Source organism: Nansenia antarctica (genome assembly GCF_963989245.1).
Source record: "Nansenia antarctica genome assembly, chromosome: 6".
Taxonomy (NCBI): domain Eukaryota; kingdom Metazoa; phylum Chordata; class Actinopteri; order Argentiniformes; family Microstomatidae; genus Nansenia; species Nansenia antarctica.
In genome coordinates this window covers 41,539,583-41,558,335 of record NC_137676.1, presented here as the reverse complement: position 1 = coordinate 41,558,335, position 18,753 = coordinate 41,539,583, and the positions used below count along the sequence as shown (strand labels likewise).

The window sequence follows — 18,753 nt, the reverse complement described above, 5'->3', positions numbered from 1 at the left end:
CGCTGTGCCTACCAGCCTCGTTTGTTATTCTAGATGAACAGACCCGCTGCTGTGTGCAGTGGCAAGATCATCGATACACATTTGAATGATGATGCATTTGCGCCATGTGCGCACAACATTTAGATGTCAAAATAGCTCCTGCTAGTTAGCTACTAGCTGCATGTCTGGATTCAGTAAACGTCACATCCTTATCCTTCCTGTCCCTACCGCGGTGGCCTACTACGAAATAAAGCAACACAAGGCCCTTGTTTTTTCTCTCAAGTAACTCCAAAATGACACTGAAGGGAACGCACAGTTCCGACGACTAGCTGACAGTCACTCCGTGTTCAGGAGGCTGCACAGGTGAGTCACTTTGCGCTGTTTCTGCCGAACGAAAATATTAGGGAGCGTCTTTAAAATGTGCGTAATGTAGTAAACGTCGAGGTGCACACGCTAGGGGTTAGCTATCATAACATATCATCATTGAAACTATTCCACAATTATGAATAACTCGTGATTTTTTAATGTAATGGTAATAATTCAATGTCATTATTCACCATCATAATGTATTTGTTATATTACAATGTGTAACTCTGAGCAAGACAATAACAGTCACAGCACATTAGGCTACTCTTACTACAGTTATACACTTATTTATTTTTTCTTTCAGTTTAATAAATCTATTTTCTGTATATTTCAGCTCCAGAAAGTGAAGTCGCCTGTGCTCTATAATAATATACTCTGAAGGGTGAAAGATGTCTACACAGAAGAACACCCATGCCCAGCGGGTGTTGTCGTCTCTCAACCAGCAGAGGGGGCTGGGCCAATTCTGTGATGCCACACTGAGCGTAGGAACTGGGGATAAGGTATACCTTGCCCATCGCAACATTCTGGCCTGTTTCAGTCAAGTGTTCCAGGAGTCTCATTCAACCACCACCACCACCCCGTCCACGGAGGTGTGTCTTCCACAGGACTGCCCCACCGATGGCCTAGAGCTGCTCCTGAACTTTTTCTACACAGGGGAGTTGAAACTGGACCCTCTCAATCTGAAGGAGGTGCAGCATGCTGCCACCAGCCTAGGTGTACCAGAAGCACTCACACTCTGTCAGCAGTTCACCACAAAGCACACAGTCTCTGCAGAGGGACCTCAGCCTGCAGCGCCATTGACTGGAGAGGGCAAGTCAGATCCGTCAGTGGAAACCATGCCCGTTGTCCGTAAAAGGGGGAGGCCCCGCAAATCTGCAAAAACGTCCAACCCTGAAACCTCTGACGACGTCATTCTGGACAAGATACCATTAACAGAAGACAATCCCAGTTCATCCACAACCACTCGCTCTGGGCGTAGGGTCAAGGGCCCGAGACGACTGCTGGGCGAGATCCCCACTGGGAAGCTTACGCCCTTAATGAAGGCCAGCAAGAGGGTGCCACCACACCCCAATGAAGAGGAGGGGAGTGGTGGGGCTGAGGAGGAGAACCCAAACCTCCCCCAATCTATCACTGAAATCAAGGTAGCCTACGTACATGAGCTCATGCTCCTCAATTTAGAAATTAGGGTGGAGGGTTTGTGCTGCTAACCAATCTTTAACTAGTTAAAGCCAGTACATCAGCACCCTAGGAATAGTTTTATACTGCTACTACTAGTACAAACATTACACAACTGGCTTGTTCCTTATGGTTGATGGTTGGGATTTTGTCTCCTCTTTCCAGGTAGATGGGTCAGAGGTTGTGATGAATGAAAATGACGATGATGACGAGGACGAAGATGTTGGGGGGGACGTTGAGGGGCTTCATGATACGGATGAAGAGTATGTGCCCTCTGCCCTGCCCATTGTCACTACCACCCCCAGAGGAAAACGCAAAGGCAGAGGCAAAGCTGTCAATAAAGTGAATGGCACAGAGGTAGAGAACAGTGCCAAAAAAGGCCCTGTGCAGTGCCCCACCTGCAATAAGACTTTCCTTAGCAGGTACTATCTCAAAGTTCACAACAGGTACGTTTGCAGTGACTTTGTCAATGACCCTTTCTTTCAATCACATTGAAATGTTTAATTGAACCTTTATTTATCTAGTTATAGTGTCCCATTGAGAAGAACTAAAGAGAGACCTGTTCAAACATGTTTTGAATAAAAGAGTGGTGTCGAGTGAGTTGTGTGTTGTATGTTGTTCCTGTGTTTGCCAGGCGTCATACAGGAGAGAAGCCTTTTGAGTGCTCTAAGTGTGGGAAGAGATACTTCCGAAAGGAGAATCTGCAGGAGCATACGGTCCGTAACTGCAAGAGGAAAGCAGAAGCGGTGAGTTGAGAGCCTGACTAACACGCACACGTACACGCACACAGACACACACGCACACACGCACACACGCACACACACACACACACACACACACACACACACACACACACACACACACACACACACACACACACACACACACACACTCCTTTCTCCCTAGTGGTTTTGACATCAAAAGTAGTTTAAATTATGGATATATGAATGTTTTATGTGAACCTACCTGTATATGTATGTTTGTGCTTGTTGTTACTACAGGAGTTCCCATGCAACCTGTGCCCCATGATATTTGGGCGAAGGCTGGAATTACGTCTGCATACAGTCACCCACACAGGGCAGATGCCAAATAAGGTGCACCTCACAACTTTGAACATACACGCAGTGCAGCGACCATACCATCAATGGAAATGATAAGAATTATCAGTCTGGTCTTGTTAATCAAAGTCAATCAAACCTGTATTACCGTATATTTACTTATTGTCTATGTATCTGTTTCAGTGTACATCATGCCCTGAACAGTTCATGCATAAGAAAGAACTGACGACTCACTTAATCAAGATCCATGGCTTTCCCAAGCCACATCTAGTAAGTATTTAGCTGAAGATCTCCTATTTTTTATGTTCATTTGCTTGCCTTACTTGGATCTGCACCGGTATGAAAGTTTAAGATGTGCATAAATGATCTATATACAATTTTGCATACTTACATGGATTCAAACCTATATTGTTTTATTGATTGTCAGGATGTAAAACTGATTGCTTATCTGTAATTAAAACAAAAACATCCACACAGTGTTCTGTGTGCAGCAAAGGCTTCTTTTCCCGCACAGAGCTGCTGGTGCATGAAGCGTCCAAGCACCGGGGTGAGAAGTTGTTTGTGTGCGAGGAATGTGGCCATCGAGCCTCCAGCCGTAATGGCCTGCAGATGCACATCAAAGCCATACACAGGTGGGACTGGGTTCTGTAAGGATCATGGTAATCATAGGAATTATACAACTTATCTTCATAAGCCTTCAAAATATATTAAACACTATTTGTAATAAGGTGCTAGAAATAACACCGAACATTCAACATGTGTATGTGAAAAATCTAAAATGATGCGTTAGAATGTTAGACGGGTACAGAACCATATCGACTGGTACAGACTCGCATATACAGCATCAATACTGATCCGTTTGAGTCACTTTTGGTGTGTGTAACCTTTCAGAAACGAGCGGCCGTATGTCTGTGAGTTCTGCCACCATGCGTTCACCCAGAAGGCCAACCTCAACATGCACCTGCGTGTACACACTGGAGAGAAACCCTTCCAGTGCCACCTGTGTGGGAAGACCTTCCGGACACAGGGTGACTGACACTATGTGGCTTGTAGATGTTAGAGCACCCCCATTGCTGGCAACAAACATAACTGGCCAGACCAGAAAGTGTAGTCATGTACTGTAGTTTATAAATCTTTCTCACACAGGCCGATACCAGACAACTCTGCAGCTCTCACATGAACACAATTTGAGCCCCCACACTGACTATCCTAACATAGTATACTGTGTCTCTGCAACACTTTACTTGTACTAATGACTGTGTGTGTGTGTGTGTGTGTTATTCCAGGCAGTCTTGACAAGCACCACCGTACCCACACTGGTGAGCGGCCCTACGGCTGTGAGTTCTGTGACATGTGGTTCACAGAGAAAGGCGTCCTGGTCCGCCATATCGCCAGCAAGCACCAGGAGGGCCGCCCCCACTGCTGCCAGATATGTTTCAAGACCTTCAAGGGTGAGAATGGCACTGTCTTTGCCGACAAGTGTGTGTGTGTGTGTGTTTGGTGTGTGTGGTGCATCATAGTGCATAACCCACCAGATAAGTAGGTTATGTTCTGACAAAAGGTTCCGTCCTGCTTGTTTTAGATGTTACATTGATATAATTGATCAATCACATTGAAAAAAAAACAACCAATTGAAAAGTAATTGATTTCTCCTTGCCTTTGTCTCTGCTCAATGTAGCCATCGAGCAGCTTCGTGTCCATGTGCGCCGTCACAAAGGCATGAGGAAGTTTGAGTGCTCCACGTGTGGCTACAAGTTCACCAGACAGGTAGGTCATGCATGTTCAGTGTCCTTGGTTCCCTGAAATGTTCACACCGACACAACGCTCAAATCGACCTCTGTTTCTTCCAGAGCCACTTACGACGTCACTCTCAGATCCACAACCGCATGGAGAACTACAACCCCAGACAGAGAAAGCTGAGGAACCTGATAATAAAGGACGGAGAAGAGGAGGAGGATGGAGGCCAGAGTGATCCTACTAACCCTGTACTGGCCACTGAGGGGAAGAGCTCTGAGGTCCAAGCTCCAGAAGCCCATCCTGTGACTGAGTCTGAAGCTGAGCCTAGCGAGAGTGGCCTCCTCAGGGTAGTGATCCAGCCTGGGAGCCTGGTGGTGGAGGAGGTGGTGTCCAGCCAGGAGCTAGGTGTTGGGCACGGACAGGTGGGGGAGGGAGGCTTCACCGTGGCAGACGTGATGCAACAGACACTGCTGGTCACAGGGACGTACCAGGGACTCACTGAGTCTACCGTGGTGGTGCAGCTGCAGGATGACACCTCAGAGAATAAGACCTGAAGACACACACACACACAGACTCACTACTGCAGGACTCAAGAGACCCACAGCGTCAAATCAAATCAATTTGGTTTTGTTTTGTTTTATTTTGTGTTTATATAAATAACATGCTAATGAAGTCGCTCTGTAAGATTAGAATTATTTGAATTCTGGTTGGATGAAGCACTCAAACCCTCTAGACAGTCTGCTGATCTGTGCACATCGGTTGAATTGTGCCTGTGCATGTGGCCTGGTCTACGTCTTGGCTTACTGTAGTTCTTTTTGTAAAGGTTTTCAGTAAATATATTGGCGTCTTATGCTGTACATTGCCATGATCCTGTTAAGAGATCTGTTGTGCTGTTGGGAAAAGAATGGAAATTGAATAGGTTGTGTTGAATCATGTTGAACATGGAACAGAATAAAGTGACAGTCCTGCCTGCAATTTTATTAGTGATCACACTGTAAGGACATCATCACTATTCTAACCCAAACACAAGGCAGATATGATATTTAGAAAAAAAGGTTTCAACAACCACTTGTATGAAAACTAAGAAAAAACAAAATCATATAGTATAATGAACAACTGCTATTACAGCTATTAGTCAAACACACTTCCAGTTATCATTACAGCAATATTGTATAAATCAGTAACTTCAGGTGTACCTGCGCCTCCTGTTGCAACACTGGGAATACAGTAACATTATCGGGTCCAACACTACAAAAACATAAATACAATTTTTATAAATAAACTACACATTTCTGATAAAATAATAAAGCATCTATAAGGAAAATTCTTCATGTATTCTTCTTCATGCAGACTAGATTGTTAGTTACCCATACAAGGTCAGAGAGAGGGGTCTGATTAGAGAAACCATGTCCAGATTAGGACATGAAAAATAGCCTTCAGTCTAAGGTAGCGCCTCTGCAGTGGTTGTCTGGTAGAGTCAGATCAGCCTCATCAGAGAGCAACGATATAGAACATTCAGATACAGAAAATATATTGTGTAGAACAGGTATGATTGTCATGTAGATGAGGGAGTCATGTCAGGTCTGTTCAGAAAGGTTTTTATCTACAACGTTCTGAATGTTTCACCTCACTGAACACACCCCAGTGGTAGAGTCCATCGACCCGGGTGATTCACACGCAACCATTCATTCACTGACTTCATTCAGATACTGGTAGATTCCTAGCAGTACAGACGGAGACATTAGTCCCCAGACATCTCTTCGGTTATCAAAGTCCAATAATGCGATCTATCTGGTGCTAGACAAACACGGTGGCTGGTTGTGTTGGCGTTTGGAATGTAAGGGGTCATGCTGTTAGTTCTGAGGGATGTTGGCGGCGTTCACTCAAAACTGAAAAATGGAAAACAACTCCAAAGTAAGTCGATTATGTAAAACAAAATAATACTCAACTACCCAAGACGATACACTTCTACAGAGATATCGACATACGGGCAAACATGAGACGTGAATACCCTGCCAGCCAGTCCATTTGTCCAGTCAATAGATAGACTCATTGTTATATGAATATCAAAGACATATTGGCAGGCAGGTGAATTACATTGAGTTCACACAACTGCATACAAGCTCAATCACAACGTCATCCTTCTCTAGCTTTCTTCTCTTCTCAGAATCAGCATCATGATGAGGCGTATTCACAGTAAACTTATGGCACTGCTGGGCCGAACCAGCGTATAGTCCAGGCCTCAGAATGCAGCTCTCAGTGAGCTGGGTTGACGTCGTGGTTCTGGTTGAGATTGTTGTTGTGATTGTTCAGGGCATGGTGGCGATGGCGATTGTGCAGGTGGATGATGTTCGCCTCCGGCACGTCGGTGGGTTCGAAGGCGCCTGGCGCCGAGGGCATGAACTGGCGGAATATACTGACGCTGCCATGCCAGAAGGTGGGCTGGGGCAGTCGACCTGCGGGCATCCAGGTGCGGGTGGCCGGGTCGTAGGCCTCCACCACGTCCGACAGCTCAAATGTGTTGTCATAGCCACCAGACACGTACACACGTCCGCCCAGGACAGCCACACTTCCTCCTACGTGGACCTGACAGGAGGAGACAGACTGATGTACTGAGGGTTTGAGGAGGGTTTATGCCATCACTTATTTTATAAGTCGGGCAACGTACAGTATATAGATAGGCCTGGTAATTCTGAAGGCTATGAATGGAAGCATACTAGACCTCTGGTGTCCGGAGGTATCAATATCTTTGAAATTCAACAGTAAATATATGTGTCATATTGATGTGGACAATGAAGGCAGGGTGTATGTTTTGATGTACTGAGGGTTTGAGGAGGGTACATGTCATCATTTATTTTAGAAGTAAGACAACTTATATACGTAGATAGAACTGGTAATTGTGAAGGCTATGAATGGACACTACAGTACACAGAACAGTGGATGCTTTGAGACCTTTGTGACCTGCACAATCATTTTTTAATTTGTATATCTGCAATACACATTCCCATTTCAATATTCAAATGCATTACACAAGGCAGCAGTCATTTGTGTGAAATACCTGTGTCATTGGACTGATCTTCTCCCATTGGTTCTTCTGAGGGTTATACACGTCAACCTCTGCAGAGTCATCCCTGTAACATAGAGAAGAGAGTCATCCATGTAACATAGAGAAGAGAGTCATCCATGTAACATAAAGGAGAGAGTCATCCCTGTAACATAGAGGAGAGGGAGAAATGCCACTCCATAACCAAACCCCATTAGATGGATGGATGGATGGATGGATGGATGGATGGATAGGTACTTTATTGATCGCAGTGAGGAAATTAAGTCATTAGGCGTTACATTATGTTACATTGCAGTATTCCCCTTCTCTCTGTTTGACAGAACATGCCTGGCACCCCTATATCTACAGTAAGTTGACATTCTTTAGGGAGTCCATACACTCTTTACCTAACAAAGTAGATGAGACCATTGAGCGTGACTGTTTTGGGGGCAAAGGACCACGGGGGCAGTTGGCCAGTGTTGACCAGGGTCCAGCGGTTGGCGTCTGTGTCGTAGCTCTGGATGGCCATGCTGTCTTCTCCGGTCATGGAGCCGATGGCGTAGAGGCGGCCCCTGCAGGTGGTGGTGGAGCAGTTGTCCATGGCGTGCAGCATGGGCGGCAGGGCTTCCCAGCAGTCCAGCGCGTGGTCGTAGCGCTCGGTGCTGTCCGAGGCCACCACGTACATCTGGCCCTTCAGGACGCAGGAGCTGTGGTACTCCCGGGGCTTCAGCATGGGCGACACCTCGGTCCACTCGTTCACGCTGGAGTTGTAGCGCCACACGCCATCGTAGAGCCGAGAGCCGTCAGAACCACCTGCCAAGAGAGAGAGAAGCACAATGACGAGATCCACAACAAACACTTCCTGCTTGTTTACATACAGTAGCCTATATGGCTGCTGCACATTAGTATCAAAGATTAGGTTCCACCAACAGTAGGTCGCATATGTCAACTATGAAGTGGATCTCCAGAACAGTATGTACCGCACAATTTGTGAACTGAATTAGTATTCCAGCTACTAACGAGTAAACAATCAAATGAGATTCAATGCCGTCTTTCAGTTTTCAAGGGGATCATGTGCTCACAAATAGCCTCATCTTTAAAGATGTTATGACAAAGCTGTCACAAAGACATTGAATCCAAGGTCACCTATAACAATCAGAAAGAAGGCACCTGTCATAACTACCCCGATCATGTGCTTCAGCCTTCTCCTATTGCCAAGGCCAGTTATGAGAAGACTGCTAATGATGTATATCCCACCCCCCCCCCCATCAAGGTCCTGCCAGAAATACAGGCAGTGTGCGAAGGCCTGTTTTCTAAATGGCAGTGTTTCCTCTACATGCATTTATTGGTGGCGGGCCGCCACGAATGAATTTCCTACGCCACGAATTGATTCAGTCCACACACACACACACACACAAAAAAAAAAAAAAAAGTTCGGAAAAAAATAAAATAAAAATAATCTGAACATTTTAGCTGATTAAAATATATCTGATCCTAGATCAGCGCTATAATGGATGTTGACTAAAAGTGCACCTAAATCCACGCCCATCTCTCTCTAACCGCTGATCCAAAATCAGATTAATGACATTCAGTTGACGACATGACACAAGGGCTCCTGATTGGTCTAAATGTGAACTGTGGTATTATTGTTATTGTGTACAGGCCACCGTAGTGACATCAGGGGGGTATTCCATCAACATCGCTAAAGGGAAAATCCAGGTTTAGTCTGATAAATCTCGCGAGAGTTCTTAAAAATATCCAGGCATATTCTGATAGGTCTCGCGAGAGTTATCAAAAATAAGCCAGGATTTTCCTTTAGCGACGTTGATGGAATACCCCCCAGGTCAGGTGGGCAGGTTACGATGAGACAACAAGAGACCGGTATTGTAGAGCTTACAGAGCGAGTTAAAATAAAGACACTTACATTGAAATACAGAAGGACTCACGTGTATGTTTAATAGAATAACACGACATGGTGTCAGAAGTCCTGTAAGTGAGTGTTAAGAGTTAGATCGGCCGACAAGTGTCATTTGAGCTCGTGACGGTGAGAAGGGAGAAGAAAAGATGGATGCTAATGCTAACGCGGGAGCAGCTGCAGTCCAGAGAACGGCGCCAGTTTCAAGTGCTACGTTAGCAGACATTAGCAAGTCAAAAAACGATTCTTATGTGCCGTCACTTTAGCAACGACACAGTATTGTCAAGGGGAAAAGAAGGGGAGACGATTTTTTTATTGACAACGGAATTACATGCTGGAAAAACATGCAGCTAAAATTCAGGGAACATTTGGACAATAAGAGACACACGGGAGAAGTACGGGAAAGTACGCCAGCTCGCAGTACATCGGGTGGGAGGGATTGGCCAGCATGGCCGCCAGTTTTTTCCCCATCCTCTGGTGGCAGAACAGAGGATGGGGAAAAAACTGGCGGCCATGCTGGCCAATCCCTCCCACCCGATGTACTGCGAGCTGGCGGGGATGAGGAGCAAGTTCAGCCACAGATTTGTTCTCCCCCGTCAAAGTACAAAAAGATTTGGACAGTCCTTTGTTCCAGCTGCACTCCGACTCTACAACCAGGCCCTGCAGGGTGGGGGAGACCTGGAGCTGGAACTTTTGGAACTTTTTACTTATTGAGCCTGCACTGTTTTATGTATTTTATTGAATGTTTTCTGTTTTCTGTATTGAATGTTTTCTGCCCTAACTGAGCTGTTTGACAACAAAATTTCCCCATTGGGGACAATAAAGGTTTTCAATCAATCAATCAATCAAAAAACAGGGCTCATGTGGGTCTCATCAAAGGTAAGAGTTTGTTTTCTTTAACTCAGCTGATACTCAGCTGTTTACCGAATGCTCCATCTGACTGTGATTTTACTTCTGTAATGTGGTGGGTTGACATAATTCACGCACGGAACTATAGGTTGAGACTATTGTTCCGTCCGTAGTACCCAAGTTGTTTAGACTGTTCTATTTACTGCTTGAGTGTGTTGTTGACAATCGTTCATGTCCTTCATTAAACGTTTAGCTTTGTCATTTGATACGCCGCCTACGACTACCATCTCTCTGCACTACAGTAAACAGTTAATCAGTAACGTTAGCCGCTTTTGTGCTCATGTAGGCCTACTTCGTATTATATTATAGCTGATGATCTTTGTGTGTGTATGTGACTGTCAGTCACAAGTTTATATTCTGTATATTCATATTGTATTTTTTTTGGCCATCCTCTAGTTTTGGCTGTGATTAGATAAAAATGTTTTATATATATATATATATATATAGATCGTTGTTTTGAGCGCGCGTGCGCGTTTCATGCGCGTGCACGCGAAAAAAAGTTGCGCGCGCTGCGCGCGCGGTCACGGCCATCCGCCACCATTGTAAAAATTCCTGGAGGAAACACTGCATTAAATGTATTCACTATATTTACCTGCATGGTGGTTGGGAGTGCTGATGATGATGATGATGATGATGATGATGATGGCCTACCCGTGATGTGGGCTGAGCCCACCACCACTGCAGCAACTTCTGGCAGGACAACATGTCCCTCCCTCCCTCATCACTTCGCCAGCTCACATATAGCTAGAGTGCCTGTGGTTTATTTATACGCTCCCCACTGCCTGGCCATTTCATAAGATGCAGGACTGGAAAGCTACTGAACTTTTAGATTACAGCCAGCGCCACTAAATCCACACAGCAACTGTAATAACGGCAGAATATCTGCTGACAGTTGTATTTCAAGTTCAACACAAGACATACTATAACTTAAGAGTAGTTATGGAGTTGAGCATAATAAAGTAGATTATTAGACAAAAGGAAAGCTAATATTGTCTCTGTTTTTAGATGAACGGTACGTGTCCTGCATATAAAACATGTACTGTGTACAAAATCTAAATCCAAGAGCTTTTGTGCTTGTTTTGGTTACAAAACTTCAGTAGTGTGTGGAAGGGTGTGCGGCCCGACAGTTATCAACCTACCTGTGACATACATATCGTTCCCCAGGGCAGCTATACTGTATCCACCCCCCAGGTGGTCAGGGAACTCAGCCAGGTAGCGCCACTGTCCGGTCTGAGGGTTGTAACAGTCCACAGTGACCAGCTCGTCACAGTCCTGGTCACATCCCCCTACCACCACCAAGATCTCGGCCAGGCCCGTGGAGGGCCGCGGACGCATGCGCTGGCAAGGTCTGTCATGGCGGTCGTACTCGCACGACTGGAAGCTTCGCGCCTCGCTCACCATCCTCAGGCAGGAGGGCGAGAGGTAAACCAGCGGGTCACTCTCCACGTGAGCCAGCAGGTAGAACCTCCTGACGAAGGGCAGCCGGACCTGCTGGAGGAGCTCCGGCCAGTAGTGCAGCCTCCGCTGGAGGTCCGCCTTCACCCAGCGCACCGCGATCTGATAGGCCGTCTCCTCCTTGTCCACGCACAGGCCGTCGTCCGACACGAACTCCAGCAGCCGTTTCCACGGCAAACGCTCAAAGTCCATGCCCTTGGCCAGCTCCACGATGTTCTTGAGGACGAAGCGGCGTGCGCTGGTGGCCAGCTCCCGGCAGGCGTACGCCTCGGCGAAGTCCTGGATCTCCAGGCAGTTGGACACGTCCAGCCGCTGCTCCAGGAAGGCGCAGCAGGCCTCTTTGACCGAGGGGAACTGGAATAGGTCGGCCGTCTTCAGCAGCATGTCCACGTTGTCCTGGGTGACGGTGACTCGGCCTGTGTAGCAGAAGTCTACCAGCAGGCCCAGCAGCTCGGCCGACACCTCATGTAGAACCACGCGGTCCATGGCACTCTCTCTCAGAGTTCCGGCGAACATGGCCCGGAAGTAGGTGCTGGCGGCAGCCAACACGGTGCGGTGGCAGTGGAACTCCCGCCCCTCGGCACAGAGGGTGATGTCAAAGAACTTGCGCTCTGCTCGGAGCTCATGGATGCCCCGCAGGAGATTGAAGGCATGGGCCGTGTCGAAGAATGGCAGCGTGGACGGCTGGGTCTGGATGACTGGCTTCTCCATCTCTCCTCCCTCTGGATCTCGATGTCTATCTCTGTCAGTGTGTGCTCAGAAGACTGGGTTCATCTGAAAACAGAGACAACATTAGCTTTTCCTGTGACATCAACATGAATGTACTGTAGTCTGTCATATGACAAATATTCTGATGAGTCATGAACGCCAAAGGCAATACAGTATCACAGCAGAAATATAGAAATGTATCACACAAAACAGCAAAAAGTTCAATACAAGCTACATCGGTGTGGTGTCGAATCAACCAAGTAAAGTAGTATGCTACTTTTTTTACTACCCTAACCCTAAACTGGATTTTTAAAAACGAAAAAAACACAGTCTAAGACACAGTCAGCATTCCCTGAATGTACTAAAAGTACACAGCCCAGGAATTAGCAAAGCGGGCCAATCGCTGATAATTATAACTTAATTATCAACTTCATAAAAAGCTTGAGATTCCCCTACCTGAAGAGCCCACAAGTAACACGATGAAGTAACGAGTAGGCTAAGTTTCAGAAAGTGCGACAGCACAGCGCTGGTGAATACGAGTAGCTCCTTGTCCGTGTTTAAGAAAGAGAGCTCGCCTGTGCTTCTGGTCTATAAATACACCAGCAGTGTCCATTTCCAGGGAGGGTGGGGATGTTGGGGAGGGGGCGGGAGTACACCTAACACTCTGTGGACTAACGCAGTGAGGATTGCAACAATTCTCCCTCCCATATCCCTGCAGAGTGCGGAGCCATCAGAGCCCTGATTAACTCCTAGTCATGAGCCAGCCCAGCAGCCCAGCCCAGGCCTTTTCACTGTCACGCCAGACCCAAACACAGTGCTTCCTGTCAGCTAACACAGCTTGTTAAAAACACCAGAGTAACGACCTGGTCTGATCACAGCCATACACAAAAATATATCAGCTTGACGAGGAAAGAGTGCCAAAGTTATTTGGAAGCTTTTGGCCTATAATGCCTTAGAACTGGTTTTAAACGATGACTCAACACCCATGCTACAAGAGTCAAAGTTATTTAAAATGTTGACTGTAAAACACCTCCACTGTTCTGTACTATTTAAATCTATTATTCCTTTATTATTTCCTTTTATCTTTAAGTGGGGTTCTTGGAAATGTACATTGAAGGTCACTGTAACTGAATCATCTGTAAAGTCATTGACGAACTAGTCATCAGGAAGGTAAAACAGATGGATGGCTCAAAGTTCAGTATGTGTTCAAGATTCCAGGTAAGATTTAGGGATTGTCATGCTTAAAATACACATGTATCTCTTTACAGAGAAGCATAAAAAGATCAGCATCAATTTATCTTCTGGCGCTCCCCAGCGAAAAACAACAAGATGCCGTAGAGCCTAGCGCACATTCCACACCAGGGTTCAACAATGTAGCAGTCGGCACGTCCCTGAGCCCTGTGATCGATGGGCCAACACTGCCAAGGACACACAGGGCCCCCAAAAGGTTATTCTACCAACTAGGGACCCAGACCTAGGTTCAGCTAATTTATGCTTCTGTGAAAGTGATTATTTCAGGTTCAAAGGGGGTAATTATGTTTCCTTGCGCAGGGACCTGGTTCAACCATCAGTCAGTCTGTGACGTCCATGTGTTTTTTTCCTACTGTATTACAGTAAAATGTAGCTACTGCCTTCTGGTTGTCCATTTAAGTACATTATGTTAATAATATAAAATCTATTAAGCGTCTTTGAGTGTCTAGAAAAGCGCTATATAAGTCTAATTGTATTATTATTATTATTATTATTATTATTATTACTATTGTGTCCTTCTTGTTCACATTCATTTGTAAGTGTGTGATACAAGGAACAATAACTGCCAAAAAGAAAACATGATTGAGAACAAGGCTATTTCTGTGGGTTACAATTGAGAGAGCAAGTAAATCCTCTCGTACTCCAGAGGTATTGAGCAACAGTCAGTGTGTTTACCAACCGGACCCTGGAATAGCTGAGAGAAAGTGATACCCTCAGAGGTAACAATAAAGAGGAAGAGAGAGGGAGAGAGAAGAGGCGGGAGAGATAGCAGAGGCAGGCGGGCAAACTGGCTGGTATGTGAAGGCTGGGAAAGGGATATGCAGAGACCATCGTGACAGACACAAGAAATACAGAGACTAGTGGGACTAGAACCTGCCCACCAACCCAGAAAGGGGACCCACAGCACCCTCACCACGTACCGTAACAGTAGTAGTCGGTCTGGCCCAGGAACCTAAGTCATAATCTATAGTTAGAGAGTATGACCTCCCAGGACACACGCTATGACAACACAGGGTAACACCGCCAGTCAGAGTTCTCAATAAAGAATTAGGCTCATCATCTGTCAAATATGTTGCTGGTCTATCTATAGTATTGGGTGGAAAGGCAGATAATGAGCTAATCTTGTCTGGTAATTGATGGGCTGCTAAGTCTCATTTCCACTTCACTAGACATGTTGACACTGCAAATATTGTCCAAATCTGACACTGCAAATACTGTCCAAAACAGTTGGTTAGTCAACAGTAATGGATGACATGTTAGGGCTCTTTATTTCATTTCAAAGTTAAAACATGTTTTGAAACAAAGCCCAAATAAGATGTTTTGTTACAAGTTTACCAAAACAAAAATGAGCAACTCGTATATGAGTAGCATTGCTAACTATTTCTGTAGAGACAAGAACAAACCATTTAGCTAAACTCACAGTGTCTCACAGCTTCCTTTTCACAAAAGCTGATTATCTCCATACAATGTATAACTTACAGCCACAACGCTCATTATATTACAATAGGCCTATGTGGTTTTAGAAAGTCCTAGAATCCAGTTATAGAATGGTTATTTGGAAGCTATCATGTGTTCATGGTTGGGCTAATCAAAAACAGACTGCACTGATTTGCTTACTGCGTTCTCCTATTTTACTGGGGTACAAAATACCAAAACAACTGTTGTTGACACCTGCTGGTAGGCCCCAGAAACTACCATTTAGCATTCTATAGCCTACTATCTATAATAGTTCTACACAACAAGTACTGGCTTTACCATTGAAATAGAGGGAACTAGACTATTTCACTGTGTAATCAATCACAGGGAGCTTAACCTTGTTTTTTTTAGTAGGTAAAACCCAGGATCCATTCACTAAACTTAGTGTCACATTCACTAAAGTGCCACCACACAGCAGGCCAATATTGCACCTGGTAGACACATGTAAATGAAAACACAGCTGCCTCACAGCCTGCATACCAGGGGCTGAAACCAACAGTGTGGAGCGAGCGAAAGACCTCTTGTTCTCCACAGCTGAGCTTGGCTTTGCCATAAAAAGGCAGCCCAGTCAACCAGTCGTCACATTCCATCTGAAGAGGGCCAGCCTGGGCCCCCAGAATGCGGCTCTCCTTTAAAAGCGTAATAAGACGGTAGTAGTGTCAGGATGAGGGTCAACCCCTGGTATGCTGATGTCACATTGTATCTAGCTGCTTACCAGATAGTGATGGTCTTACCAACCAACTGCAGACAACTTGTTGACCACTTTTTCCATAAACTGACCATAGACTAGAGCAGGCTATAGCCTAATAAGGAAAGGTGCATATCTCTAGCTATGATATGCAATTCTATAGGCCTAGATGTAACCTGCAAAAAAGTAATGTATTACGTTAATATAATATAGGTAAATGTTCTTGGTTTCACTTCACACTTTCTAATCTAGACTGCTGACCATGCTAGTGAGGACAGCTATTTGCTCACAAGAGAGGATAGTTAAATCCCCAACCCCAAAACTCATAATAACACTTTAATAACACACATTATTATATCAAATGACATATGATAAATGACAAAAACCGAATAGACCTACAGCCAAAATAACACTGATGCGTCCATGCCTAATAATGTGCCTTAATCCAGATGAAATCTCCAGTAGGCCTAGATCTGTCCAAATGGCATAGGGTAGGGTCTGCTTTACTAGTGTCTAATGTACATTCCGCTTGGACAATTCTGTTTACCAACAAAGGTCATCTAATTGTCGATTGACAGATGAGCGGGACAGGGTAGCAATCCAGTGAAACAATAAAAAACAGTTAATTAGCTATTGTTAACATCCAAATCTATGCACAAATACATTTTCTGCACATGCTGTCTAACCACGACACAATACTGTCTAGTGTCTGTACTTCAACTCGAGGAAAACACGACCTTCGGAAACTGTAAAATATAGGCCTATCAACCAAGTGGGCAATTTACTTACCTAATGTAACGTATTTGACCCTTTTTGAAATGTAAATCGTATTATGTTAAAAAGTAGCAAGAGTCAATTTTGTTGAAACTTTGACGTAGCGGTTGTTGGTCTCCAGCCTGTCTGCGCCATGATTCTGCATCTGGTAGGGTTGGTACGTGAAGCTACGACACTCCTCATTGGATAGATCAGTGAACACAATGGGACGTGTGCATAAATTACAATGGGTGCGTTCGTAAGTGCACTCTGGAAATTTGATCAGCACTCATGGAATGCCTCGTGTCCAATAAAATGACTTGGTCCCTTTATGACGTTGAACCCAGTGTGTGCTCCGGCACTCTCAGAGCAAGTTTACGAACGCACCCTGTTTCTGCCGCTATAATTGATTCTGTATGCAATGCTATTCTAATCGAAAGACTCAACTCTATCGGATACATGATTATACACATTTCGGCATAGTAGCAAAAAGAATAATTGAATGACAACAACAACAACAACAACATTACATGACAAAAACAACCGCTGGTGTAATCTACTTGTGTAAGTTGATCCTCAAACGTTTAACATCAGATATTATTTCCCATCATAGAATGTTGTGTAACATGATTTTGAAAGTTGAAACACACCAGACGTCTACCGCCGAACTGTAAGTTACACATTCCCCTGCCCTTATGTATTTTTAATGTATTGAACCAATTACTGTATCATCACTGTATTATGATAATGCGTGCCTGTAGTTAATTGTTGTCAAAATATTAATTCTACCGATCATCACCAGAACCAATATAAACTTGCCACTTACCTTAATTAATTATTAATGCTCAGCAGATAAACAAAATAAAGTGGAACCTATAGTGCTACTAGGCTATTATTGTTTTATCATCCATTCTGTTTCAAAATAAGCCTTGGACTGAAAGTATTATAAATACACTAAAAAAGCCATTCTGGTGAGATTCAGAGGGCTGAATGCAGAGACACATTGACCAGATTAGCTCCATCCCATATAGTTCAGGCCCCAAGACAAACTCAAATGAGGGTGCGAAGTAATCCAGAGTGACACGGCCAACCTAATGGGTGATTGGTGTAAATATAGCCAGAAGACAACAGCGAGATTACACTATGCCAAAACGCAAAATATGACTTGTTGATCCAGGTTATTGAAAATGTGCTTTTTCAAAACGATTTTGTGAGTCTGCGGACCTGTTTTGAACATGATACATAGCCTATGCTAATGTATACTTTTTTGGTATCTTCATACATATATTTTATGTAAATACTGCATTCGATCTGTTGATCCCATCACCGATGGGGGAGGATACTATTGTTTGGCTGTTGTATGTATGTATGAGGCTATCTGCTCATATTTACAAGGGTCAGGGGTCTCCTGGGTAGTGGGGGAATTGGGGTGGGGAGAGAGACGGGTGGCAGGTTGAGTGAGTCACTATGTGACTTTTTATTTTATTTTTGTTAATGTCTGTTATGGGAGAAGAAAAAAAAAGATCACAAAAAAAGGTAAAGACAACATCAACTTGTCTTTTGTGGGTCTCTAAACAAAAGCGACCTACCTCCCTCTAGACCAAGTGTTAATAATTGCATGGGGGTTTGATTACTTTAGGACATTATAAGGCTAAGAAAACCTTCAGAAGGATGGCTTCTGTTGAATGTATTCAATGCCCTCTCCTGCTCCTCATCTATGCCTTTAAGTGGGTGGTTAACTCCCACAGTGTCTAATTAATGCTTGGACTCAAACCAGGCATCATTAACCATTTCCCAAGGTCCTGAGAAAATAAATATTTATTCGGATGAAATCTCTGCTTAAAGGGACAGTCAACCACATCTTGAATCAGGTAGACAATCTTTGTATGTATGCAATGCACATTATACATCTAATCCACTTAAAACTCGGATTAGTGGTGACTGAAAACATGTTATGGCATTTATGATGATGTTATGCTGGTGTCCTCATTTCTCCTTAGACAGAACACTAACCATACAGCAGTTTATATTTCCAATGACAGCCTCTTCCGTTTTCAAGGGATTACTTTAGTGACCCCTCAATACATGATAACACATATATTTCATAGCACTTGATTGACAGAGAAGAGTAAGTAATCTCTCATGACCAGTTTTGAATGCAGTTTGATCATCATGTACAGTATAATCACTAACATCACCTTTCACTATAGACCTGTTTACGGTGGTAACACTGTAATTA

At 44.5% G+C, this 18,753-nt stretch overlaps 2 protein-coding genes across 2 annotated transcripts; one reads left to right on the top strand and one right to left on the bottom strand.

Annotated features, from left to right (window-relative positions):
- Positions 1 to 734: 734 nt before the first annotated feature.
- On the top strand, positions 735 to 4,870 carry zbtb48 (zinc finger and BTB domain containing 48; the record flags this gene model as incomplete). The annotated part of the gene is made up of 10 exons (XM_080534491.1): positions 735 to 1,487; positions 1,687 to 1,967; positions 2,156 to 2,267; positions 2,523 to 2,615; positions 2,763 to 2,849; positions 3,057 to 3,211; positions 3,471 to 3,607; positions 3,866 to 4,030; positions 4,258 to 4,346; positions 4,430 to 4,870. The coding sequence occupies 10 exons, from the start codon at positions 735 to 737 to the stop codon at positions 4,868 to 4,870; spliced, it is 2,313 nt and encodes a 770-aa protein (XP_080390617.1).
- A 1,598-nt stretch (positions 4,871 to 6,468) lies between these two features.
- klhl21 (kelch-like family member 21) lies at positions 6,469 to 12,349 on the bottom strand (the record flags this gene model as incomplete). Its single annotated transcript, XM_080535074.1, has 4 exons — positions 6,469 to 6,902; positions 7,375 to 7,447; positions 7,767 to 8,172; positions 11,323 to 12,349. The coding sequence occupies 4 exons, from the start codon at positions 12,347 to 12,349 to the stop codon at positions 6,573 to 6,575; spliced, it is 1,836 nt and encodes a 611-aa protein (XP_080391200.1). The 3' UTR covers positions 6,469 to 6,572.
- Between the last annotated feature and the right edge of the window lie 6,404 nt (positions 12,350 to 18,753).